The sequence below is a fragment of the Mchenga conophoros genome, linkage group LG15 (genome assembly GCF_057382185.1).
Source record: "Mchenga conophoros isolate Kocher_MC1m ecotype Shallow Benthic linkage group LG15, M_conophoros_male_GT1.1, whole genome shotgun sequence".
In the NCBI taxonomy this organism is placed as follows: domain Eukaryota; kingdom Metazoa; phylum Chordata; class Actinopteri; order Cichliformes; family Cichlidae; genus Mchenga; species Mchenga conophoros.
Genome location: NC_140540.1, coordinates 24,576,113 through 24,602,328, shown reverse-complemented (window position 1 = coordinate 24,602,328; position 26,216 = coordinate 24,576,113). Strand labels below are relative to the sequence as shown.

Below are 26,216 nucleotides of genomic sequence, written 5' to 3'. Positions count from 1 at the left end.
TACTCTAGAGTTAATGGTTCGTGAATGTCTCTCTTGTGGGTTTTATGAACCTTTAGAACAATTTATCAAACAGAAAAGTCCTTTTTCACTCCATATTTTGCCTTGTTCCCATGTGTAACATATGTTATTAATATTTCTAGTTCTCTCCGACTGGATTAGATTTCTATTAATTATTACGTATTGGATATAAATCAATTATATTATATTTTTGGAAGCCTTTAAACATCAGATCCAGATGAAAATCAACCCTTCTGATTAACGCTGGCACATTCACAGTTCCTTTTCCTCTGTTGATCATTGACCACTGTTTATGTCCTGAAGGTGAGTTCAATATGATTTTTAGCAATACAATTAATCAATCAATAAAGGGAAATTTTCCAGTAATTAAAGCTGTCCAAATTCTGTTTTGCTAATTGTGGAACTGTGGAACATTACAAGCATAGTTTTAATTACTGGATACCTGGAGATTTGTTGTGGATACTCATCTGTATCTGAATGGACTAACTTGAATTTTAGTCATAATTTTTTTTTTTAATCGCCTATTTCCAGACACGTGGGGTTTAAAATAATACTGCAACCTGAACTACAGCACATTTTCTTTTTCACAAATATTTACATGCAACTGCAATAAATGTAAGAGTCCTTAACCAAAGTGCTGGTTCATTATAGTGAAGGGAACATGGCAGCAATGTTACAAATCAGGTTCTGGGGGCCAACAGTGGAGCTCGAGATGCACAGGAATAAGATTTGTCTTGTTACTGGGATTTCTTCGTAAAGTTTGTTTGTGGTCTTTTCGTGCAAATTTGTCAGAGATAACACAACAGTTTCAGGATTTTTCCAGATTTTTGTTCTTGGACTCTCTTGGGGGGGCTTTGCGTCAGTCACGTTTCAAAGTTAACCTTAATTATCTGTCAAAATGTTCTAGCCCCTCCCCCACTAAGCCCCATTTTTCTTTACTGGCTGCCCTTCACAAACAGAAGGTTTGAACAGCAAATGGGTGTGGCTTATTGCCAGATACCAAGTGCTTCTGTGCTTCTGATTGTTGGGGATATCTCTGTGTTATTGTAGGTCTTTACTTTACCTTATAAAGGACCTTGAGGCAACTTTTGCTGTGATGTTGCACTATACAAATAAAACTGTCCTTCATCCCCACTCCCCCTGCTGACCTATGCATACCTGGGCCCATGAATGCTTTCGTCTCAGCTCGACTCTCTCACACCCTCTCTGTTTTACACTAATTTGCTCATGAAAAGCACTCTTGCACAGTGCAGTGAGGTTCATTGTTTTATAGGATTTCCAAAGAGGCAGCAGTCCCTGAGGAAACGTTGGATTCCATGTGTGGGCGAGGTCAGCGATCAGAATATTTGCGTACCATGTCTGAGTTTGACTGACGAGCACCTCTTCAACAAACCCAGGGCAAGGCATAGACTGATCCCACCAGTTAAACAAGCTGAACTTTGGGGATCAAATATGCTGTGGCATAAACTCAGTGCTGGTAGAAGTGATATGGACTGTAAAACTGGTTCATGTTAAAGTTTTCAGATGATTTAGGACCTTAACTCAACTTCCTGACAGCTTCAGTCACACACAATATACACACGGATATACACAAACCCCAAAAATCTACTTTGTGTTGCCTCTCACTGTTGGGTTGCCTGACTCGTGTTGCCTCTTGCTGACATACAATCTCCTCTTCTTCCATCATTCACAAATATTTCCAGCAATCTGCTGTGTCTGGATAGGAAAGTGAAAGAGGGAGGGCCAATATTAAATTATAGCTCTTCGTCTGTGGCAATGAAGTTTCCACAACAGGATAATTATCACCAAATATTAAATCCAGCTATATAATCAGCGCAATAAGCGTGAAATAAATCACATTCAAGCTTTTTTGCCAGTCGATGCAGATCTTTGGAGAGAAGGGAGGGGGAAAAAAGGAAAACTCCCTGCTCAACAAATATTTATGCAAACTCAAAATAATTAGAAAACATGAGAAATAACTCAAATTAAAAGGGAGCCTGGATGTTATTGAGAGCCAAAATGATGGCGGAAATATAATTTTTATCGTCTTTTTAAATGTGCAAAACATGTGGCCAAACAGAAAGACAAGCTCTATTAGTGAATTAAGTCGCTAACAAGTTCTCAGGCATGTCAGGACAAACAATTTAACAAGATTGAACCAGCAGATTGTTCTGTGCTCACAGCAGCATGGGAAAGATGTACAAGGTACAGATGACCCAAATTAAGGCTTTTATTTTGACAGTCTGCATCTTATTTCAATCAATTTTTATTTCTGAGAAGAAAAAGGTTCTTCTGTCACTACAAAGCTTAATTTTCAATCCTCTGTGTTTTGAATGTGAAATGTGCCGATGGAATTCAGGAAAAACTGTCAAGCGTGTACTTCTTAGTTTATTTTTAACTGTCACTGGTGCTCAGCTTCAGTCACCCCATTTTCACTGCACTGCACCTCTGCCATCAGCAGGAAGCTACCAATGCTGCCATTTGTTTTATCTTCCCGGAGGAGCTCTGGCTCAAAAAATTGGAAAATAACAGCCGTCACATGGAGTGTGGAATATCTGGACATTCTCAGACATCTTTTTCCACAGTCCATCAAAGTAAATCGGAATAAAACCACAGAAATTAAAGACAGTATTGCTGATTTCTACCACTGTCTATCTATAAACTATCTACAAATCAAATTCAAGCTGCTTTCAGCTTTTTCCAGGGAAGTTCAGAGTTTGGGGCTAGTTTGGCTAGCACCTTCGTCACTCATAGCGTGAACAGAAATAGCACCTGAAGGCCATGTGACTGAGGCGGGTCTGAGGTCCTCTCAGGTCTGGCCTCTTTGTGCTGTGTCTGGGACTCCCTGCAGTCACAGTGGAAAGTCTCTGGGATCGCTGCCTTGTATAAAGTTGGCTATTTGACATGTTCCACTGCAAAGTGTGCAGAGTCACTGCAGTTTCATCAGGGCAGCCTAGGTGGAGATAAAAACTTCACTCTGGTGGTGTTGCTGGTGCTGCTTCATATCACGAGAAAAAGTCTGTCTAGCTCACTGAATAAGAGAGGAACTGCCCTGAAATTGAGTTTCCACTCCGCGTGACTGGGTTCACATTAAAGGGCCCATGCTGTCACATGGCGTGTACATAAAGCTGATTCAAAACACCACAAAGAGAGTAACTGACAGGGGGGGTCATATTTCTCCAATATTAGTTTTCTTTATTGGCTCTCTGTTAAATCCTGGATCTAATTTAATTTGCTATTTATTGATTTCCCCCTTTTCAAAATTAATTTATCTGTATGTTTATTTATTGTCACAGTAGTTTGTCTGGGAACTAGTGTGTTTTTGATTAGTTATATATTTGGATTTGTTGGTTTTTATGGTTTTGATTCTCATTATTGTTTTCTGCTTATGTTATATTCTTAGTTCTAGTCCTTAGGTTTGTGTTACCTTGCCTTCCCATGCTCCACATCTCATGTTTAGTTACTTTTGTCTCTGTGCTCCATGTTCGCTCTGTCTTCCCTGTCAGCCGTGTCTCCTTGTCAAGTCTGCGTCTCTGTGCCTGTCTTGTATTTCCTGTTATACATTGACAGTCTTCTGTGTCCTGTGTTTTCAGTTTTGCTTCCTCCCCGTCTTGTTATGTCAGATTAGTCCCAGCTGTGGCTCCCTCCTGTTTCTCATCCCCTTGTTACCCCCTGGTGTATTTAAGCCCTGTGTTTTCCTATGGCTGTTGCTGTTTACCCTGTGTGCTGTGCATGTTTTGCTGGGCTCCTTGGTACCCAGGTTACTTCTGAGTTTTTTCTTAGCTTCTAGTTTTTAGGTTTTCTTTTCCTTTCCTGTTTGTATTATATGGGTTTGTTGGCACAGCATTAAAGCTGCCTTCCTGAGTTCATGCCTTAGTTTCTCGTGAGTGCTGCATTTGGGTCCTTCATCCTGTCTGCCACACTCTCACACGTGACATTTATGTCTTTATTTTTGGCTGTGTCAGTCTCCTGTACAACAAGTCTAATAGAATCTGATAAAACAGGAAAATAAGTCAGAACCCAAATCATCATTAGAATTCAATTACAGTTAAAATACTTAAATGCTTAAAAATGAATGCATCTGTTTTTGTAGGTTCTTGTAATATAGATTATCTAGCACTATTTTATTTAATATTTATTTTATTTGTATATTTTACCAGATCTCTTTTCTATCTGTGCCAGACACTTTCATTTTACTTACAGGCAGTTTAAAATTTTGTATTTATTTCTTTGCCTTTGTCTTTTTGATTTCTATCAAGTTGATACTTGCTGCATATTTTTTTCTAATTACTATCAGCTGGTCATTCATCTATGAAGGACTGCACTAATCTGCATGAAATGTGCTATCCAAATAAAGTTTAACTGATCAACTGATTAATTTTAATGTCTGGAAACTTTGTTCGCAGCCAGTGTGACCACAGCAAACAACAGCAGGTTTTTTTCCCCCCTTTTTAAACTTTATCACCTCAATTTCTTTAGCTAAAGATGTTTGTTCCCTCTTATATAGCAATTGTCAGCCAAACTCACTGAACAAAGAACACGCTGGTAGACTAGACCAGAACTTAATCTCACCTGAGGCGCAAAAGCTGCAAAGAAACAAGTCCCCTGCTGAAAGCTGAGGTCATTTTCACAGGTTACGACACATTTAGTGTCCCAAGCTGATGCAACTGCCAAAGAAAAGAACTTATTACAAGAATTAAACCTCTATATATGTATTTTTAGATCTTATGAGGCTGAAATTTAGAGGTTTATGGAAGTCCAAGTTGTGAAAATATAAAAGATCATCCTTAAAAGTCATTAACATAAAAGCAGAAAACAAAAACTGTCTGGAAAATCTCTTTAAATACACCTCATCATCCCCATTCTTGCAGCTTTTACTGACATTTGTTTTTACTAGTTTGGAGCTTTTTTTTCAGTGCTCTGTGGAAACCATTCAAATTGAATTATATAACTCTGGATATGCACAGTCATCAATCTGACAAAAAAGCGACATGTTCGCTTCATATTAAAAAACGTTTTCCATCCCACAGCAGCATCACACTCCCCCAGTTCCACAATCAGGAAGTCCTGGTCAATGTCAGCGTGCTGGAGTTCTTCCAAATGCAGGAGTGAAGCAGAAAGCAGCTGCAGCTCCTTTTAAATATCAGCTGTGGACAGGCTTATGTCACACAGCTGAGCGAGATGGGCCACACTTACGCAAACGTCTTTAGACTTTATCCCGAGATCTGCTGTGTGAGTGTTTGAACAAGTTCGAAACAATGAAAACAAAGCCTCTGTTCAGCATTCACACAGTAGGCAGTAGTTTGGTTTGATGGATCACAGAAAACATTGTGCTGAATCTGGCTTGGAGACGAGTTTTCCATTTTAGCATCCATAAACGTAAATCTCCAGTGCAGAAAACAAGGTCCTGATGAAATCTAACATGGGCTCTAACTGTACAGTTATAGTTTTAACGTGGCTTTAATGTGGGTAAAGGCTCACTGCTGATCTGAGAACATTAAGCCTACATGTGCACAGGACGCAAAGGTAATGATCACCCTCCTGCCAGCTGCTGATGTGGGCTACAACCGGGAGAGTCTGGAGCATTACCACTACAGTTACTGACAGTTTTCTGAACAAACTAAAGTTCACTCTGTGTCTTTAAGCTTTCACACATGAAAAACACAACCTCAGCTTCAGGCCCAATAACATGAGAGAAGTCAGCTGTGAGCTTTGAGCACCATAAACAGCTAAAGGAGTGCTGAGCACTGGCAGCAGATATGAGCAAATATCACTTGTACCAGTTGGAAAAGGTTGTTTTTATTAGCTCACTAGGTAATAGTGTTTATGCCCTGGTTGTGGTGAAATCGACCGCTGAAGCACCAGTCACCCAAGCCTAGAGATATGTCGGTGACCACCTGGTAATCACCCCCTGCAGGGGACATATATATGTTTGTAGATAAGTCAACATCTCCCACCTGAATTACAGATGACTGGAACTGAACAACGCAATCACAGGGAGGATATTCCAATAACCACTCGCTAAACCAGGAAGGGAATATAACCTCCAGCTGCAGGTGGCACAGGGGGTAACTAGGCCTGTGTGACTGAGGCCTAAAATAAGGAAACGTGGTAACAAAGAGGCAGAGATGCTGGCCACACAGTGAACTTACACTAATGTCTTAACAGTTAGTGCGCACAGCACTACATCCTCAAAGAGACACAATCTTCCTTTTTATGCACAATTAGCACCTGACCTGTTTTACTGATGCGAACGGGCTAAAAATGGTTGAGTGATGCACACATTTTGATGATTTTTTTCTAATTTATAGCTCAAGTGGATAGGTACATAGCTTTTAAATGGAGTCTATGGTTGTATTGGAAGATATCTGGGGTTTAAAGTACTGAAATAAGAACAAATAAATAGAGGATTTGTGCTGATATACTTTCTATACAAAGAAAATAACCAAAGTCATGCATTGCTTAGAAAGAAGAAATGTTTTTACCTCATAGTCCAGCAGACCAAGACCTTGGCTGTGTTCCTAACTGAGTGAAATAATACGAGCTTTGTCAGGATGATTTAAAGTTCAGCTTATCTTGTTAAATAGCTGTGAGTTCAAAATAAATGTAATCATTATTTCTGAATCAAGCAGCGCTGTATCACATTATTAAAAATCTCAGTTGGACTCTGTGAGCGCTGAACTCTCCCTTACAATTTACATCTTAACTTGACCTCATGACTTTTTCCATCATGGTCTAGGAAATATGTTTAGGAAAAGATATCATAGGGAATGTTTGGACTCTACATCACACTGTGCCAGTATGCACCCAACAACCTGAAGCATCGGAAAAAAGGCATGGCACAGCAACTGGGGAGGCATCTGGAGCCTTTGGACAAGACTATTAAATTCCAGGCAAGCCCTCACAAGGTGCAGAGAAAGAAAGAGAGAGAGCAACAGCGCGAGAATAACACGCAAGGTTGAGAAGGAGAGAGACAGACGAGTGGAGCTAGACAGAATGGGAGAGAAATGGTGAAGACAGACAGAGAGACAGGCATGAGTCAGTCTCCCCTGCTCCTCCTAACCTTCCAGCCTTGCTCTCAGCTGGCTTACATTCCTGTCCGGTCTTGCTGCTCCTCATCTCCACCTCTCACTCTGGCTGTCTGCTGCTCTGTCCACTGCTGTGTTACTGTAAGTGCTTTGGAGAGCAGCTACTCCACTCCAAGAGTCCAAACATGGCTTAAAGTGGACATGTTCAGCTTTTCCTAATGTTCAGTCTTATGTTCTGCTCCACAGGTAGGCGTTCACGTTAAAAATGCCCAAGGTTTGGAAATATAATGTCAGTGTATGAACAAATGATACCCATGAGCCAAAAATCAGATTTAAAACGACTCAAATTACTCTTATTATTCTACTCTTGACTCTGTATGATGTCATAAAGAAGCACAGAAGCTCCTCCCATATTCTTTAAAAAATCTTCTGTTTGCCAGGGACAGCCAATCAGAGGCTTAGAAAATTTAAGAAGAAGTTTTATGCTAACATTTTTTATGACTCAATAAAAAAAATTGGATTTGAATTTCAGTGCACGGTGCCTGCAAAGTATTTTATCTGTTTTGAATTTATTATATTGGTTTGAAAGATATGTCAGGTGCTTGCTGATGTGTGTAAATTTGCTATATTAATAAACTAACTTGACTAAATGGCTCACACAGAGTATGAATTGAGGGAATTTTTGCCTCTAGGAAAAATGTTTCAAGCTGTAATCAAAGTGAGGTCATTGCAGTTAAACGCCGTGTGTTTAAACCTGTGGTTCACCAGGATGTAGCTCACTTCTATGGCGTTAAGCCTCTACAGGAGTATGCCTGATGTAAAACTCGTCCGTAAATTATGACCATGCTTGCAGGTCTCTGAGAGGACCATCTGCATGCAACCCCAATGTATATGTGCCGACAAACATGCACAAACATGCAAAAACTGAGAATGTGTAAGCAGACCTGCGTGCAGGCAGGTTTCATAACTAATGTTAAAGTACAAAAATATTCCATAAAGTGGAAAAAAGAAAAAGTGTCAGGAGCGTCAGGAGAAGCTAGCGGAATAATTTCAGCTGGTGATTCTGTTTTCACAACACAGAGTGATGCAGTTTATAAAAATAAATAAATAAATACGTGTCGCCCAGCACAGTGTTGAGTCTATTCACATTTTTGCAGAACCTTTTTATATGATGATGATGGTGATAATAAAATGCTATTTAATCACTCCACAGTCTTATAGTCTTTTGCAATACAGCCTAAGACCAGATTTTTGACAAAATATTTTCAAATTTCCTCTGTTCACATCTTTAAATAGACTTGTCTGCCACTGTAGCTTGTAAAATCTATACTTTGCATTTGGTTTGAACACCTCATATGCCCTTAAAACCAGATTCACTAGGGCCCACGTCCTCATTTTAGGTTTGAGAGAGTTTTAGTAGGTAAAGGTGAATGCTTGGACATGAACTGAGCTGCGGTTTGGGGAAGGCCTCGAAGGGAACGGCAACGGGTCACGGGCCTGGCAGCTTGCAGAACTGAGGGAACCTATATAGATGAGAACCGGAAGGAGCATGTTTTGAGGCCTGGACCTGCTCCTTAAATTCCGATACATAATCTCCAATTAAGTCAGGCATATCCATGTGCTTCAAACAAGCAGGCTGTTCTGATAGTATGGTTTCACGTAAGATGAATATTATGAATATTATAGTTCAAACATAGAAAACATGGAAAGCAGGACCCTCTCAAAGGTCAGAGCACACATGAAAAATATGAAGCACGTTATTTAGCACTTCTGGGTTGCAAAGAAGCTTGCAGCAGCGGCAGCTTAAGCAGCTTAAATAGTGCACCCTGATATATCAGGTTTATCGAACTGAAGTGTCTCATAAGTCATCAGCCAAAACAACTGGAATGAGCTTTAAATGAGATCAGCTCTACTTAATGACACTCCAGAACTAATGCTATGCTCAAATTCACCCAACATTAGTGGTATTCATAACACAACAGAGCAACCACCTGATCTAGTCTAAATAAAATACATGTGATTAGCTAAACTCTCCCTTCACTGGCTAGATTCCCTAAAGACTAAAATCTGACTCCAGAGGAGGTACAGAGGTTTACCTCCCGCTTTCGCTCCAATGTGATGCAATGCTGAAAGCTTATTATGACTTTTTTTGTCAAATAATGCCAAAAACATTACCTATATTAAGATTTAAGGTTGTTTTGACTTACCATATTCTTAACAATTAACCTAAGTGATATCAGAAATTATGGGTAAAGTCACAAAAATAATACCCAAGAGGTAAAAGAAGCAATTTTTAATACTAACAATAACCCTCTATGAAAACTGGAAGGCTTCCTCCTCTCCCCTCTCTCGTGCTCTGAGTGTTTATTATTTCTCTCCAGTAACAATAATTCTGACCTCCAAGCCTCGCCAGGTATTGAAAATCAGATCATTTACAATATTTTGGAGCAAAAGAGCCTCATGTTAAACACAGACTTCCATTAAATGTTTGTTTTAAGAGTCCTTGTTATGATCTGGTTCTCTTCCAGCATTTAGTCACAGCAATTACGGAAAACCTCAAATATTAACAGTGGCTGTTGGGCGGTAATAAAAAAAACATTATCGGTTAATCTCAGGGGATTGGCACATCGCGGCTGTGTGCAAAAGCTGACACAGAACTCGTGTGCACCTTTAAACAGCCATGCAGTTTATTTTAAAGACTCTACGTTAGCTATACAGACCAGAATGAAGATAAGCTGGAATACAAATGTGCATTAATAAATGCTAATTAAGCTGAAAATTGGAGATTTTGTCAGGTGAGTCTGATGTTTTACCACCGAAAGTCACTTTTCATACAGAGATTAAGTTTTGCTTTTTAGCCAAAGGAACTTAAAATAATCAATGCTTCAGATATGTACGATCCAAGTCTGTGTAAAATGATAAGTCATGAAATTAGCATCAAGTCTACTGAGCTTTTTAGCCTGTTTTAGTTGATGGGGGTTTTTTTTTACCTTGATGGCTGCCTGCACAAGTCTAACCACCAGCAGAAGCAATACAATGCTGATGATACACCACAGACTGCTCTTTGTGTCTGACATCTGATAGTTTATGCTGCCATTATATACCCCAACGATTCAGGCTCCAGTTACACCGCTAACCCATCAATGTGTTTACCCTATCACATGGTATCCATCACTCACACTGGCAATTGCTTTAATTACATAGAACATGCTCAATTTTTCATCTCTAATGGTTACTCTACCTCCATGCACCATGATGTCTCCCATTGGCTGGTGAAATCTCTCTGAGGATTTTTGCTGCCACTGTGTTGGTGTTTTTAAACTATGTGTAATAAACGAGGGGTAAATCTGGGGGTAGAGACCTGTCAATTACAGACAGACCAACCCTAAAGCACACACAGCTTTATAGTCCTTTTTGACTCTAATGGAGACCATAATTTACTAAACGAACATCGTGTTTTATTAAATGAGACTTGAAACTAGTAATTGAGACTATATACTCACAAGGAAAGTATTTACTGAGGTCATAAATCAACAGAGAACATTTTCCCATAGACTTCGTTACCGCCTGACTTCTCGTTGCTACCTGTGTGGTTTAATTCAAAAATAAAGTGTCTACACTCTGTGTTTGAGGGGGCTTTTTTATCTGAAAAACAAAGAAAAACAGCTTTTCTCATGGAAACAGATGAAAGAGACAAACAAGCAGAGAAAAAGGTGCATGTGTTGTGGCCCATTAATCATGCATCATGTGACTGGAGGAGAAAAAAACTGGATGGGAAACTCTCTGAGCCGGAGGACTACTTGACTAAGACACGAACTCCAGTTGCTCCACTGGAGCAGCGCAGAAGAAAATTGTTTTTACTGGGCAGCTACCAGCATGTCAATTAGTCAAAGAGACTCTAGAAGTGAAGTATGATTCAAAATTTCCCCTTTGAAAAATAACTGTTAAAATAAACCGTGAGTCATGGGCAGAGCTTCCTGCGTGTGCATTTTTCTTACTGTAGATGTATTTTTAAGCAAAAACTTTCCCCCTGATATCAGTCAGGAAAACTGGGACAAAGAGTTAACTGACTCCTATGTAACTGTGTGCTATGGGAGGTGGGACAAACTGCTAACAAAAAAGGAAGAATGTATGCAAAACCTCAAGGCTCTGCATCGATTTATAGTTTTGAGGTAAAGTCATGTTCTAATGGGAACAATATTATAAGCCAAATGAGGGGGAGAATAAATCCATCTGAGGGCCAGCTGGGCGTTTCATGTCAAAGAGGTGCAAGCTGGGATTAATCCTGTCCCATTTTATAAACTGTCAAATTCCAAAAAAACTAACAAAAATAGAGTCGACTCAGACGACACGCAGCTGCACTATGTGAAGGAGCTGAAAGGAACAGGAGGTGAAAGGTAAACGCTAAGAAAAGCTGTTTCCATGGCACCAAGGAGTATGATTTGTTTATTTCCAGCCTCTGTCTTCAGTTTTGGATAAAAGATTATAATCTTAAGCATCTTTGGAAGGCTCATCATTCCTCTCTAAAAGCAGTAAATCCGCCTGTGCTCGAATCTACAAAACTTCAGAAAAACATCTTCAGTTTGCTTCCTGTCTTTGTTGTTTATTGCCTCTGAGTGCACCATGGTCCATTTCTATCTCTGAGTTTATGTCTGTTTTTCATTCCTTTCCCTGTAAGGCTGCACAGATCTGACGAGGAGTTCAACAGGAGGCAGGCTGCGCTAACTTTGCAGAGCTCGCAGGGGTCAAAAAATGTGCACACTCCCACACTCCCGGGCACCGCAATGACTTTAAAGAGACACTTCATTCTATCAGAATAAAGTCTGATTCATTCCCATTCTTTAAGCCGGAACGACAGCTTGGACCCATTAAGTTTTAATCATCCCCAAATCCTTTGTGATTTAAAGGTGCAATTAGATTTTCATAGTTTTTAAAGTCCCCTAGCACCAAGTAAATCATCACTCCATGTCTGCAGGCACCTGCCAGGGATCAGAACCGGTGACTCAATGAGCCACTGAGCCAACTACTTGGACTTCTGGGCTCAGTTTGTCCCGAAAACAACAAAGATTTCCTTCAACTGAAGCTTCACTCATGTAGCTCTTATTTATAAGAACATCTGTTTCCCATTAATAGTTAACCCTGTGAAGCCTTTTTTATTTTTTGTTTGTTTGTTTTTTCAGTTTTCACACTGTTACATGGAGATCTATGGCACAGCATCAGGCTCAGCTAACTGAACCGTTTCCTGTTCAGCTTTAGCCTTGGCACTACAGTTCCCAAGATGCTTTGGCTCAGGCAGACAGGAAGTTTAATGCTACCACAGAGTTTTTAGTATTTGCTGGTTCTTCTTGTGTTCATATTTGTTTTCATTTGGTTTTTAACTAGGAAGCACATACAATGACGTTCATCCCATAGTGGAAAAAGATGCCATATACCAGATTTAGCTAATTTACCTCTGCAGTCTGTGGGTACATACACCCAATATTAAATGGGGCTAATGATCTTTTTTCTTTGGTGCCCAGCTTTTAAACCCGCTACAAACTACTCTTCCTTTGATGCAGCAGAGTCTAAAAGTGTACAACTGATATTAAAAAGGTTATTGTCCATTAACTTTTTATTAACGATAGTTTATGCTTTTTTATGTTTTTGTTGCATATGTCGATAACCACACTTGCCTTCTTTGGTAGTGCCCACAGTCTGTAGCGGCGTTCCGGGGCCGGACGGATATTCGGGAGTGACGGTGACGCGGTAGGTGGTTTGAGGCCGAAGCTCGTGGAGCACGGTGGTTATCTCCCTGCCAGTGGTGGTCGTCTCCATCCTCCGGCTCTCATCGTCAACCGGTTCATAGTTGAGTCGGTAGCGAATGACTGGTCCGGGAGCTGCTAGCCATGACACTCTGAAGCTGTCTGTTGTCTCTTCAGATACTCTGAGGTTGCTAACTGGGCCTTGTTCTGTGACACAAGTGAATCAGACACCCTCAGCTTTAACTGCATATCTTTACTCATTCATGCTGCCACTGTCCAAAACCTGAGCCTATTGTTCTGCGGTAACCTGCAGCAACCAACGTTGTGAATCAATCAATACACCTTCCAGTTCAATATTACACTTAATCACTTAATTTGTTCTATCACAAGTTTGGTCTTGGTATTAAAAACAGGTTTATATCTGTACTACACCTTTATGTTGATTAACAAAATATCTTAGCAGTGTGGAAAAAGAAAAGCATAAATAAATTGTTTATGACAGTATAAATACCTTCTAGCGTGGTCTGATAGCCAGTCACAGGCAAGCTTTCCCCTTTCTCGTAGTGGGCGTAGATGTTGACTTCGTAGCGAGTGTAAGGGTTGAGGTAGGGCAGGAAGGCAGTGAGGGAGTCTCCGGGCACAGACATGGACACAAAATGCCCGTCGGGGTCATCTGCCGGCCTGAACTGAACCAGGTAGGACTCAACATTGGTGGCGTCCGTCTTCCATGAGGTCCTAAAGCTTCTGGAGCCGATCTCTGAGAAGGTCAGGTCCTTTGGCGAGATCAGTTCTGGAGGAGGAAGAAGATTTTTTTTTACTTAACAGGGTTCAGCAGCTAGTTCCTTTTTTGGCATAAAGAGTGTCTTCATTACGAATTAAGGAGAAGAAGAAGATGGTTAAATAATTAAAATAAAACAATACAGCACATTGCTCTGAGAAAAAAGATGATTATTCTCTGAAAGAAAATTATTTTATATGTAAACTCAAACGAGAATGGTAAAATCATCAATAAACTGTAATCACGCATTACCAGCCTTAACCTCAACCTTAACATTTGAGGTTAAGGCTGGTAACATCACCCCAATTCTGAGGCTATCCTCGCACTGGGAGGTGGATTTTCTTAAACTTCTATATAATCTGACTTCTTTCTTTAACCAGAGGAGCTGCTCCCTGCTGGTAATTGAGAAGAATGCAAGTTTAAGGTTTTCAGACCTGGAAGGTAAGCCAATATTTTATGTAAAGTCTTTCCAAAATAACCATATTAAGTAATGCCAGCATTGCATTAGATTACATTTTGGTAAGTTTGAAGGATTGCTGAGCAGTTCTGAAATGATGATCATGTTACAGAAGAACAATTCATTTTACTAGAAAGAGTAAAATGTTACATCAAAGTCAGGGTAAAGGTGTTATCTTAGGTTATTAGAATGAAAATGTAAAGTATTCAAATCATCATACAAAACTGTTTGTATGGTATCCATCTCTGTGGAAATTCTTTATAGCATTTTTAAATCTTGATAACTTTTTTTTATCATGATTTGTGCTTTATCAGAAGTTAAAATGCAATTAGGTGTTTAATTCCAAAAACTAAACTGACTGACTAAATGTGGAACAACTGAGATATTTACAGGTGGTTTGACATCTGTTTTCAAAATACATCATCAGAAGAAATACATTCCTTGTCTGGCTCTGACATTAAACTGGGCTGACAAAATATGTGTCTGACATCTTTGATATAGTGAGAAAAACAGCATCTTTCTCCAAATCTGGCTGTTAGTTAAAGGTGATTCATAGTCACATGCTGCATCTGCTAAATCAGCCCCAGATGTGATTACCTATGAGTGTCCCCTGTCGTGAAAAGGGTCCCTTAGGAGTCCTGTTGTTGCAGATTTCAAAGTCCACACTCGGTGAGCTGCCTGAGATTTTGTTTTCCCACTAGGTCATTTGAGATTAGACCCACCACAAGCAACCCTGACTAATTTATTCATTGAAGTTTGCAACTTATCTCCCTGGTATTGATTTTTCAGACACAATGAACACATTACTTCAAGCAGCTGGCCAACAGGCTCAGATTTGCATCATCAATCAGCTCAGTCTTTCTAGTGGAAAAACTAAAGCAGTTCTACAATTCGTATTCTCTGGAAGCTCTCTTTTTTTCTTCCTGTCTAAGGCTGTTATCCATATGCATAAACCATCATCCGAAATAGACAAAAGTAGAAGAGAAAGCTGACCTACAAGGCAGTGCCATCATTCAGGATCGGGAGGGCTGAGACCCGCTACCAGAGCTCTTTAAGTTGGGCTCCTGCACATTCTCTTTGTTGACATAAAGTCATTATTATATAAGGATTATATAATTGGCAATCAAAGCTGGTGTGAGTCACATTTAATACTGCCAGACGTGGAAGCTCGTTTTGGCAAACACTGAGCGATTGTTATTGCCCTTTTCTAAGAGGATGAAACAGCATTTGTGATTTAACATCTTTGGTGTTTAAACCCGACTACCAGACGTTTTGGGGTGGGTGATGACTTCAGTGCAAAGAACTGCACTTAAAGGTTTGTTTATGTGACAGACAACACACCTGACAGCTTGCATAGACTTTGTGTGGTAACACACTGAGTCATCTGCTGCTCTGGCTCAGTTTAAACAAATGCAAATACATCTCTGCAAAGGACTATTTGACCCATTTACACATGCAGAAACTCTCCCTGTCCTTGAAAGATCAAAAGGTGGGCATGTGTTTTACACATTGAGGCAAAAAAAAAAAATGGTTTTAGCTAATAAAGACATGCTCAGAAAAGGGACATGAAAGTAATCATGTCCATGTGGATGGCTGATGGTACAGTTATGTACTCTCATCGACCTCACAGGGGGGTAAAGTTGCAACCGACTGCTGCTGTGGTTAATTGTTAAAATGTTGATTTCTTGACTGCACGTGTAACAATAACATTAGTTAACTGGTAGATTTAGAACTTGAGCTGAAATTTTAAAGAAAAGATTTCTAATTATTGTACTAAACCGATGGGTTGATCAAAAGCATTGGCATTGTTTCTAGCACTGTATGCAAATAAATGAAAGCAGCTTCAGTTGTTTGGTGGTTAGGAGGAGGAAGCTGTTGTTTGGTGTGGAAAACCTTGAAAAACTAACAACATGTGTTGAACTTGTTTAAAACAAATAAAGTGAGAAAGCAAGATAAATCTCCGAAATTAACCCCAAAATAGAGACCAACAGGATGCTGGACTTGTTTATAGTTTTTGAGGTTGTACTTCTTTTTCATTATTGTGTGAACACTGAAAACTATACTTGCTGAACAAATGGAAATGTTTGAAAGCAAGTTGTATAAAATATATATATATATATATATATATATATATATATATATATATATATATATATATATATATATATATATATATATATATATATATATATGTAAAACTAATAAACTGTGGGCTGTTTCATACTCCATGGTTGGTTCTGTTGAGCTACCTCGTGCCAACAATTAAGCAATGTTTATTCATAAAGTCCTCTGAATGTAATTTAGCAAATGTAAAACGGAATAAACGGATAAAGATCTGTTTCTATCCATCAACATAAAAAATACCATTGTCTGCAAAGGAAATCTGAATTCAGAATTCATCTAAAACAGTATAAAACTTGTGTGAAAAAAGTTTTCGGGGTTTTTAAAAAATATATTTTTGTATATTTTGCACTGAGCGTTTTAGCTTTTGCACTGTATTCAAATGTGACAGGGGCTGATCTGATCTGAATGAAGGTGTTCAACTCATGAATCCTGAGAACTGAATCCTCCAGTGTAACTGAGAAGCCAAAGAGGTAAAAATGCGCTGAAATCAATCATAAAGCAGTACATTTGTTGCAGACTGGTAATTTCAAGACCGAGATCAACAGTGAATGGTTCAAACCTTCAAACTTAGTTTTCACAGAATTATAATGTTGATGCTGGAGTATTGGTATACAGTTCATAGGGTATACTACAGCTTGGCATTAAAAGAAATCCTATAAGTATGATGCTGAATAGCCTTAATATGCTCTTGATTTCTGGCTGTAATTGAAAAAAGAAAACTTATGCAAACAAAAGTAAGTTCCTTGACTTCACGATGTACGTCTTGGACATTGCCTAGATGTCCTTTTCAGACTTTCTATTGAAAAAAATTTGTGTCCAGTCACTGTTTTATACTATCCATTATTATAGATTATAAAAAATGAAATAAAGCAGATATCCTCAATCGAAAGAAGAGTAAGAATGTCAAACCTCCAATTTCTGACTGTTTCCCATTCCAATTAACTTTCTGAATTTATTCTAAACTGCAAGTTTATCATGCAGATAAAAGAGGACAAAAGTTCACATTACTTAAAAAGTCATCAGTTGCCAAATTAATTAAATTACAAAGACTTCTGTGGTGTTTTGTTGTTGTTTGTTGTTTCAACCATGTTCATGTTTGATAGGGATTCAGTGTGCAAAACTGATTAACATCCAGCATTACAGTTAAAGCTAGGATGTACACAACTACATAAAGCAACCTGAATTAGATTAAAATGAGCATTGCTTTCTTTTTTTACATAAATAACACAGTCCAAATAAAGGCTGAATTAAAAATAATATATGTATCCATCAAAAGAAAAAATGAAATCTTATGGAACTCTATAACCCTAAACACAAAACACAAGCACATTGGTCAAACAAAGCCCAGCATAGCACAATGTCATCTGCATAGACGATTATAACCACATTACTTACGTCTCTGGAGGATGTTGCGGAGTTCCTGTTCAATCCGGAGGCAGATGGACTGAATGAGTTCTTTGGAAATCCTCTGGAAGGCATCAAAGTCTTCTACAGTGTACACATGGGTCTCTGCAGGTGGATTAGCAATGGCCTCAAGCTCACTTCGCACAGCATCCTTAACACCCACAGCAAAAATCTCCACATCAGCATTTCTCAGCCTGGTGGCCGGCTCTTGGAAGGCATCGGATGACTTTCCATCAGTGATGAGGATGGTGACACGAGGAACATTGGCACGCGCTCCTCTGGCAGCCTGGAATATCTTCTCCTTGACATAAGTCATGGCCCTGCCGGTGTTGGTGGAGCCGCCACGGTATGGGAAATTTCGCACAGCCTTGACCACGGCATTTAGATCGTGGTGAGTGTTCAGGTAGAACTCAGGGTGAGGATCCCTGCTGTACTGGACCAAGCTGATCTGAACTTTGTCAGGCCCAATGTCAAAAGTATTGACCAACACCTCTAGGAATGCTTTTACTTTGGCAAAATTTGCCAGACCAATGCTATAGGATCCATCAACCAGAAGGACAACATCAGCCTGCACATCCACACCAAGGGAACATTCTGGATAGACAGAAAAAAAAGTACAAAGTTGACTGTTAAATTCTTTACAATAAAGGTGTTTATTCTTGTATAAAGTTGATATTGAGCTAAAGAATGGTGGTGTTGAGAAAGTCTTAATAGCATGTGCTAGTCCTCTAAAGATAATACAACATTTGAACAACATGTTACAAGAGCGCTCATAGTCAAGTGAAAACTATAATTGATTAGAATTTGGCTGGTTTTTCTAGTCAAATAGGCAGCAGTGCACAGTTTCCAGTGTGGCTGCAAGTCACACTGAGGCCCCCTGAGGTCTAATCAGGCATAATACTAGCTCTAACTCTATCCCCGTGCTATCAGAATTTGGTTTTTTTAATTGCTTTCCAAAGTCTTGGCAATCATTGGAGAAAAATAAGGAAGTATTCTAACTAACAAGAATCACTTTTTTTTGTTTTTAAGATATAAAATTAGTCTTCAGGACTAGAGCTAGAAGTGATGACTTAGACATCACTGGTTTAAATTTAGTAAGCTTTTTTATGGACCTGTTCCCAAAACTTTTTGATTGTCACCTGCAATTTGTTTAGTCTGACATGTGAGCTGATACAATGTTTCCAGGTTTCTTTGCATTATTTACAGCAGAGCGCTGAGTCAGTACAGTTTGCCAGAGCCTGCCAATTAAACCACTGATTCACTTACAGACATTTTATTCATTAATCTATGCCGGTAGTCAAAGAGAAGTCTCTCTATAAACTTTTACTTTCATTGTTTAGTACTCACCCAGTGAAACTCTAACTGGCAGAGTCTTCTGCATGGCCGTGATGGGCTCGCTGGGTGTCAATCCCTTCAAGGCAAACAGAACGATTTGGTACTCTGTATCTGCCGAGAGACCTCGGACCACCACCGAGGTCTGGCCTGCGCCCACGTACAGTTCCTGACGCATGCTGCCAGCCATCATGGGGATCAGCTGAATCTTGTATCCGGAAACATCTCCAATAGAGGGGTCCCACATCAACCGCATGGACTTTGAGATTACCTCCTGGACCTGGAGATTGGAGGCTGGCTCAACAACTGCAAAAATAAGAGATGGAATCACAATTATAATGTCATATATTTGGAAAAATTAAATAAAAAATAAGAGACAAAAAATAAGAGTGTATACTGCAATCTACATCAAACTACAGTTTCAACCATATTAAAGGGTAAAAACAAAGGTACAAATGGCAAGAGAATGTTTTTTAACAACTCAGACTAGGCATGAAAGTATTAGTTTTAAAGATGTCTCACATTCGTCTCCACTGACTACCACATTGAGCTGATCTTCTACACCAGCGCACATCCGAGTAATGAGCTGTTTTTGCACGTTCTTTATCATGTCGAAGGTGGCCACACTGTAGATGTGACTGCTGTAAGGGGTAGAGGCCATTAGCCTCATCTCCTCTTCATCTGCCTGTTGGATACCTACGGGGGGAAAAGACAAACCACAAACTCAAAGCTGTGGTAAAAGCAGAGTGGATGGTTCTTCATGAACATGTGGAAATTGTTGTGGTTTTCAATGCCGGCCAAATTTAGAGATGATTCCTCATTTTGAGCTAAGCTGAGGCGACACCACTGAATTCTTAGCCATCCTTGAAAACTCACTGGCATTGGTTGACGCGGTAACGGGTGCATTTGCTCCAGGTCTGTAAATACTGGATGAAATGAACAATCTGTAACAAAGTTAAACGAGCATTTACTTTCCACGTTTGCATATTAAATGCTCTCTTTTCTGTTCCACATTGGTTGGAAAGTCTGACAACATGGGCAGTAAATATGAAAAGGGTTTATGGTGCTATACTCCTCTGTGAAACTTTGACACTGTTGGAAGAGTTGTATCCATGCATAGATTTAAGTTTGACTAAGACAGCTGGTATCCTGTGAACTTTCTTATTGAGAGAGGTACTTACTAAAAAAATATTTTTATTGCTTTTAGACAGGGTCAACTATGATATGGGTTAAAGTTCTTTCATAAGTGCCTATTTGCTGGGGCTGGGGTTTAAACCCAACAACTTTTTGATTAGAGGCACTGAGTAATTACCATTCCTTCCTGCACCATTCAGTGTTTCTATAAAACACGTGACCTTAGACCCACAAAAGTTAAGAACTCATATTTGCCAAAAGAAGCCATGTCACTGTAAGCTTTGCCTTAAGACAACTCCACCAAACTCCACCTTTAAGAATCCTTTTAAAGCTGGGATAACCTCCAAAAACATGATGGCTAGCCCGATAAATTGTCTCTAGGGAACGTAGCAGGAAGGTTACAGTGGTCCTCTGACAAAAACTAAAAACCATTAGTGTCTCGCTAAGCAGTTTTCTATCATTGATCTGTTTCCACTGACTGCAAAAGATGAGCTATAAGTCCTGAACCACCAGGCCTCTTTAACTCCATAGCAACATCCCAGTGGTGTTTCTTCGTCTGAGTTTGTGGAAAGTCTGAGCGAAACTGGAGCATAAACACACATAAAACCTGCTATCACTTGCTTGTAGGTTAACGATGTAGGAATTTAACCTTCTTCCATTACTACGTCACCACAGGTTGCTTTTGTTACAAACCCCTGCTAAAAGCATTAAATACGAATGGAAAATGTAATGTGGAGTGCAATAAAATTGCTCTGGCTGCATACCGAGGACAAAGATCTCCACCCCCGTGCTCCGGAGCTGCTTGGCATAGCTCGCCACTGGATCCTCAGATTTGCCATCTGTGATGATCACCAGCACTTTGGGGAGACCGTTTCTGGCGCCGGACGCCTCACTGAAAACATTTCTCAAAACGTAGTCCAGAGCGTCACCTGGACCAATGAGAGAGAGAAGAGTTTTACTTCATTGGGTGTTCTTAGATTTAAATTGTAGAATGATGAGGAGAAAAACAACTATTTGATTCAGGAAATCTTTTTGTAGACCAAAACTCAAACTCAGCAATAAACCGAGCAGCAAAATCAGAGATATCACAGAAGGATGAAACACAGCACATAATCATGATGAGAAATCCACCAGCAAACTTTTTGACATTTAATTCTCTGAGGTACCTTCATTGATCATGCGCTCCTTCAAGTTTGATATAAACTCCATTTTTTCTTTCTCTTTTCTTGACGAAATTTTATATTACTTGTAATTTTCTTGATCTGTCTTCTGAACATTTCATATGTGGTCTGTTTCAAAATTTGAGGATTTAAAATGAGCATGGTCTTAGCAGGAATGGTTCAAATTCAGTAGCACTCCTGGCATTTCTCATTTCATCTTGCGTGCACTATTCAGGCACTACTTCACTCTGCATACAGTTACTGTGAGCTACTTTGCAGCCCACCTCTAATCCAGCTCTTCCATTTCATGCTGTATCTGAATTAATCATTGTCATTTCTCTTATTATCAATGCCTGCTCTGTTTTGTCAGAGGGTCCTGCTGCTGCTCTCTTTCCACGTACACCCATGGAAGGGCGGGGAGGTCCCAGATCAGAGTGATCTCGCCAAATTTAAATGACTTCACTTGCAATAACAATCCCGTTTTGACTCAAGTGGCCCTGACAAGGCTGCTTTATTGCTTTCTCAGCAAGTTAAACTGTGTGTAATGTGATTATAATTTTATTTCCCTGTACTTTAATGGATGTGTTTTTAATTCCCTTACATCCCAGAGTTTTGCCTGCCTATTTGTCAAGTGAGCCAAGTGAGACACACGTGAAATGAGCACTCACCTCACAAAAACAAATCAGTCTTTAACAGCCATGTATTAAAAAATGATTATTCTTGCTACCAAAGATAAACATCCCCCTTAAAAAGGGTGTTACTGATTGAAAATGTCCCAGGTCAATTTAACTCCACAGAAAACCCAAAGAACTGAACAGCATCAACAGGTCACCTGTGTTCGTGTTGCCTCCTTTGTACGGCATTGAGCCGATGGCCCGCAGAAGCGCCGGTCTGGTCTGGTGTTCGTTCAGGTTGAACTCAGTCCTGGCGTCATCACTGTACTGGACCACGCCTACCCGGGTTTTTTCCTCGCCGATATGAAAGGCTCCGGCAGCCGCAGAGATGAAGGAGCGTATGTATTTGAAGTTTGGCCTGCCCACACTCCAGGAGCCGTCCACCAAGAACACCACATCGCCGATGATGCTGGCAGAGCATCCTGCAAAAAAAGTTCAAGAATGAAAAGGAAGAAAACGCTGAACATTAAACAGAAAATGTAATTTTTCTGCCCCCATATGTGAGTAATAGCCTTGGACTTTAGGTTTATTCAGTGGCAGTACTTTCTCGATAACGTTAATATTCTTTGTTGAGACTAAAAAAAACCCACTCAGTGTTATTTTAGATTAAATAATGATTTGCATTGTTCCACTTTTGGCTCTCTCGTCTGAAAGTCAATTTGAGTGGATTTGTTTGGTTAATGCTTGAAATTAAGGCCTGAGGGTTAAACTAAGATGTCAGTAAATATCCCACTCATGAAGTTGAATCCTGTACATGTGCCAGAAAAAGCATTTGCTAACAAGTGACTCAATGAAGCTTCAGAAGTTGCTGGCTACATCAAAGATCATCACGCCAAACAGCTCAGCAGTGCTGGTGTTCACGTCCTGCCACTGTGTAGACCTGAATGTGGATGTTTCTTCGGATTTTTGGGTTCTTCTCTCTAACGTTAGAACCTTCAGCTTCCAGTATAAAGTGGCATACTTTTAGTTGCCTAATCCTAAACTTTTAAACAGACCTTAACCACTAAAATTTTACTTGGGGGTGTTAAGATGTTGGATTTACTCACATTCACTTTTCTCAGCTCAGCATGTTTTAAAGTCATTGTTTTTTGTTAATTTAGACACTGTTTGTTGAACCAGACTTCATTGTCTCTCCTCTGCCCTGCTTTCTGGGAGTTTCCTCGTGACTTTTCCCTCATGAAGAGAAGGAAAAATCTGCACAACCTCGTCATCGTGTGCAGAATGGGGGCCAGGGCAGCAGTGGCAGAAGCAGCGCTCTTGTAAATCAGCATCTGTAATGGTTTCCACTTCTCTCAGCACTTCGGGGCTGGGTTCAGCTCACTCCCACAGCTCCAACAGCAGCAACCTCCCACCACACCTATGACCCCCGCCGCACTGAGCATGTGCAGCTTCCCCCGTATTGGCATAACTGCTCGGCAGGGAACCAAATCGATGACCAAATCCTTCAGAGATTTATGGGGGCCTAATTTTGATTATTGCTATACAATGGGGTGTTTGTAGAGCCTTCCTTCACTGCTAAGCTCACACTGATGAACACCGCCCAGAAGAAAACCCACGAACAAAAAGTCGAGGAGGTATGGCAGTGGATTTATGACTCATCATTATCTGAGTAGGAAGTGAAACCCCTGGTCAAACTAAGGTGTGTAATAAGTGAACAAAAGTACTCACTGGCTGAATCTGAAGAGTCTGGTTTCCTGGAAGTTCCTCTTGTGCTTCCACTAGATTCAACTGTAAGACAATGAAACAATCGCGTAATTACAAAAGTCAGTTCATATTATCTATTGTGCTGAAATTATCCTCAGGAAACCCAATATCTTTACAGTGATGACATGTTATGAATCATTTTCTGTCACTGTTTTTCTTCATGTGAAGGCAGACCTCTGAAATCAGCCCAACTCTTGTGTTTTAAATTTCCCTACGTAGGATTTATCCTCTCATCAGAGGGTTTCTTGAGCAATTTTTCCTTTTTCGTGATGCAACAAACTTCCAAATGAGCTCCCAAATGGAGAAACTGTCAGGTTGATGTCATAGTTTGTGTAGGATTTCCAGCATAGCTCAAGCTCAGAGGGCTTCTCAGATCATCAGTTGTCCCCACCAAAAACTGCTGCCATGATGTCAGTGAAGACCTCAGTCAAAGCCTGAAATCTGGGTCAGTGTCCCATTTCATACTTTTGCTTGTAAACATCATAAACATGGTTTAGGCCTATCCCTGGTTTGACAATCCGAAGAAATCCTTTCTTCCTCTGAACACCAAAGTGCTTTACATTTTATTTACAAGTTGTTATCTTTAAATGTCTTCAGTCTTTTCTATTGGTTGATTTTTAGCTACAAACCTCTCCTTGGAGTGGTTTCCTCTAACTTCTGTTCATGTATGAGTAAAAACCATAATCAGTATGACTTTATTCCTCATTGTATTTTACAATTGTTTGGTCCGAAACAGAATTAGGCATAAAGGGTACTTTTTGTAAATTCTTTCTTCCTTTTTTTTAATGATCAAAAATGGTAAAAAAAAAAAAAAAAAAAATCTTTATATGGTGTTAAATGAATCTGAACTAGGGCCAGGCTTAAAAAAATATCTAATACCTCTTAGTGCAATAAGATGGTGTACTATGTTAATACAAACATTATTTGAAGGTACTTTTTCAAAAATGACATTCTGCAAAATGTACATAGATCTTTCACCAACAGGGGCAATGTGTTGAAATGTGTGCTGCTGTTATCCTTTGGTATCTGCCCCCTAGTGGTGAACAATTTAGTAACATGTTAGTAAGGGTGATTCCAAAAACTACCTTTAATTATGCTGTCCCTATCTCCTGGAAAAATCTGAGCTGATTACTATGTGGGAATTTAAGTCGGTGTTATAGAACTGAGAAAATAATATTGGTAGACGTTGTGTCCACTGACTGTAGCGTTTGACAGTTGTATTTGTGTGTTTATGCTTATATCAGTTATCTTTTAGTCCAGGTAACTCTTGAAAATAGGTTTTTAATCTCACCAAGACCTTTACCTCAATAATAACAGGCTGTAATATTTCAAAAATGTCTTCAGCCAAGTGACCAAAGTGAATAATGAAATTTTATCTTTTGGTGCTGGAACTGTTGATTATGGTAAAGTAATATAGAGGAAAAATGTTGATGGAAATCTGTGGTAGACACGCTACAGGTTGCTGTTTTCCAAGTGCAGAAGAACAAATTGTTTTTGAATTGCAAAAGGGTCAAAAGAAGCGATGCCTACTTATAAATTCTCATTGCACAACTTAATGTAGCCATTATTTTTGCACAATACAATTTGAGCTGCTCTTGTGTCTTTTTTCTGTAATTAGGTAGTGATAAACTATTCAAAAAATTCTGTAAATAGTAAAACCCCTCCCTTCTGCATTAAAAAAACTCACCTTTGAAGTCATGTTGTTCATGCTGTTCCTCGTGCCTGTTTTCAATTGTCTTGTTTTTCAATTGTCTGTCCTGGCTGGCTCCCTGTGCTGCAGATTTGCTTAAATCTGTCAAGTCAGACTTTTAGTCTACAGTTTTTAACTTTGGCAAAACTAAAAATTGTCTTAACTGACTCCAAATGTCATGCTAAATGGACCTTGTGGTGAGCTTGCTTTGTGATTTACTGTTTCCAGGATAAAGAATTAAATACAAACCTATTTTTAAGTCAAATTAAAGCAATTTAAATAAAGAAATACATTTGAGGTTGTTTCCTTGAATGACGAACAGTCTGCTGTACTGAAACACCAAAATACTGAAACGAATGTAGAAACCGAGCAATGTTATTAACATATACTGGTGAAAGGGCAACACCTGGCAGGTGTCTCTCTGTTATCTTCCACACTCGGTGTTAGTTTTTAGCTTTTTTTTAAGCTTTTTACGGGACATCTGGCATTGATTTCCACAAGCACACAAATGCAGAGACACGGTGACTCACGTGTGATCTGGCCGGAGATGGGCAGACTCTGCTCTGATCCAGAATATGCAGTTATCGTTACGACATAATCCACATCTGGAGTCAGGTCTGAAATGGAGGTCTTAGTGGCAGATGCAGGCAGAGTAAATTCTTTTGTTGGTTCTTCTACAAGAATGCACAAAGTCAGAGGGAAGTCATTAGGAAACTATTACATGACTTGATTTCTCCAAGAGTCAGTACAGGGCTTCAGAAAAACCTGATTTCGACTGCTGACTGGAATAGCCATGTAAACACACAATAGTACAATCGATTTGATAAAAAAACAACTTTCTTTGTTACTATAAAACACACATTATTTTAACCCTTTAATTCCCCTGAATGTTCCATAAGATGAATGCTAATTATTTGTTAAAAAATATCTTAGCCTCAGCTAATAGAAATGAACAATATTAACAGATTATAT

At 39.5% G+C, this 26,216-nt stretch overlaps 1 protein-coding gene across 4 annotated transcripts in view; it reads right to left on the bottom strand.

Annotated features, from left to right (window-relative positions):
- col12a1b (collagen, type XII, alpha 1b) overlaps positions 1-26,216 on the bottom strand; it is a 151,801-nt gene that overhangs the window by 118,800 nt on the left and 6,785 nt on the right. For all 4 annotated transcript variants that reach the window (XM_085247752.1, XM_085247749.1, XM_085247750.1 and 1 more), the window contains exons 4-12: positions 25,775-25,918; positions 23,519-23,578; positions 22,009-22,272; positions 20,781-20,945; positions 19,405-19,578; positions 18,898-19,188; positions 17,542-18,144; positions 13,299-13,577; positions 12,719-12,994 (exon numbers count right to left, since the gene is read on the bottom strand). In XM_085247752.1, coding sequence (XP_085103878.1) covers positions 12,719-12,994; positions 13,299-13,577; positions 17,542-18,144; positions 18,898-19,188; positions 19,405-19,578; positions 20,781-20,945; positions 22,009-22,272; positions 23,519-23,578; positions 25,775-25,918 — 2,256 coding nt within the window. The remainder of the gene's footprint in view (positions 1-12,718; positions 12,995-13,298; positions 13,578-17,541; positions 18,145-18,897; positions 19,189-19,404; positions 19,579-20,780; positions 20,946-22,008; positions 22,273-23,518; positions 23,579-25,774; positions 25,919-26,216) is intronic.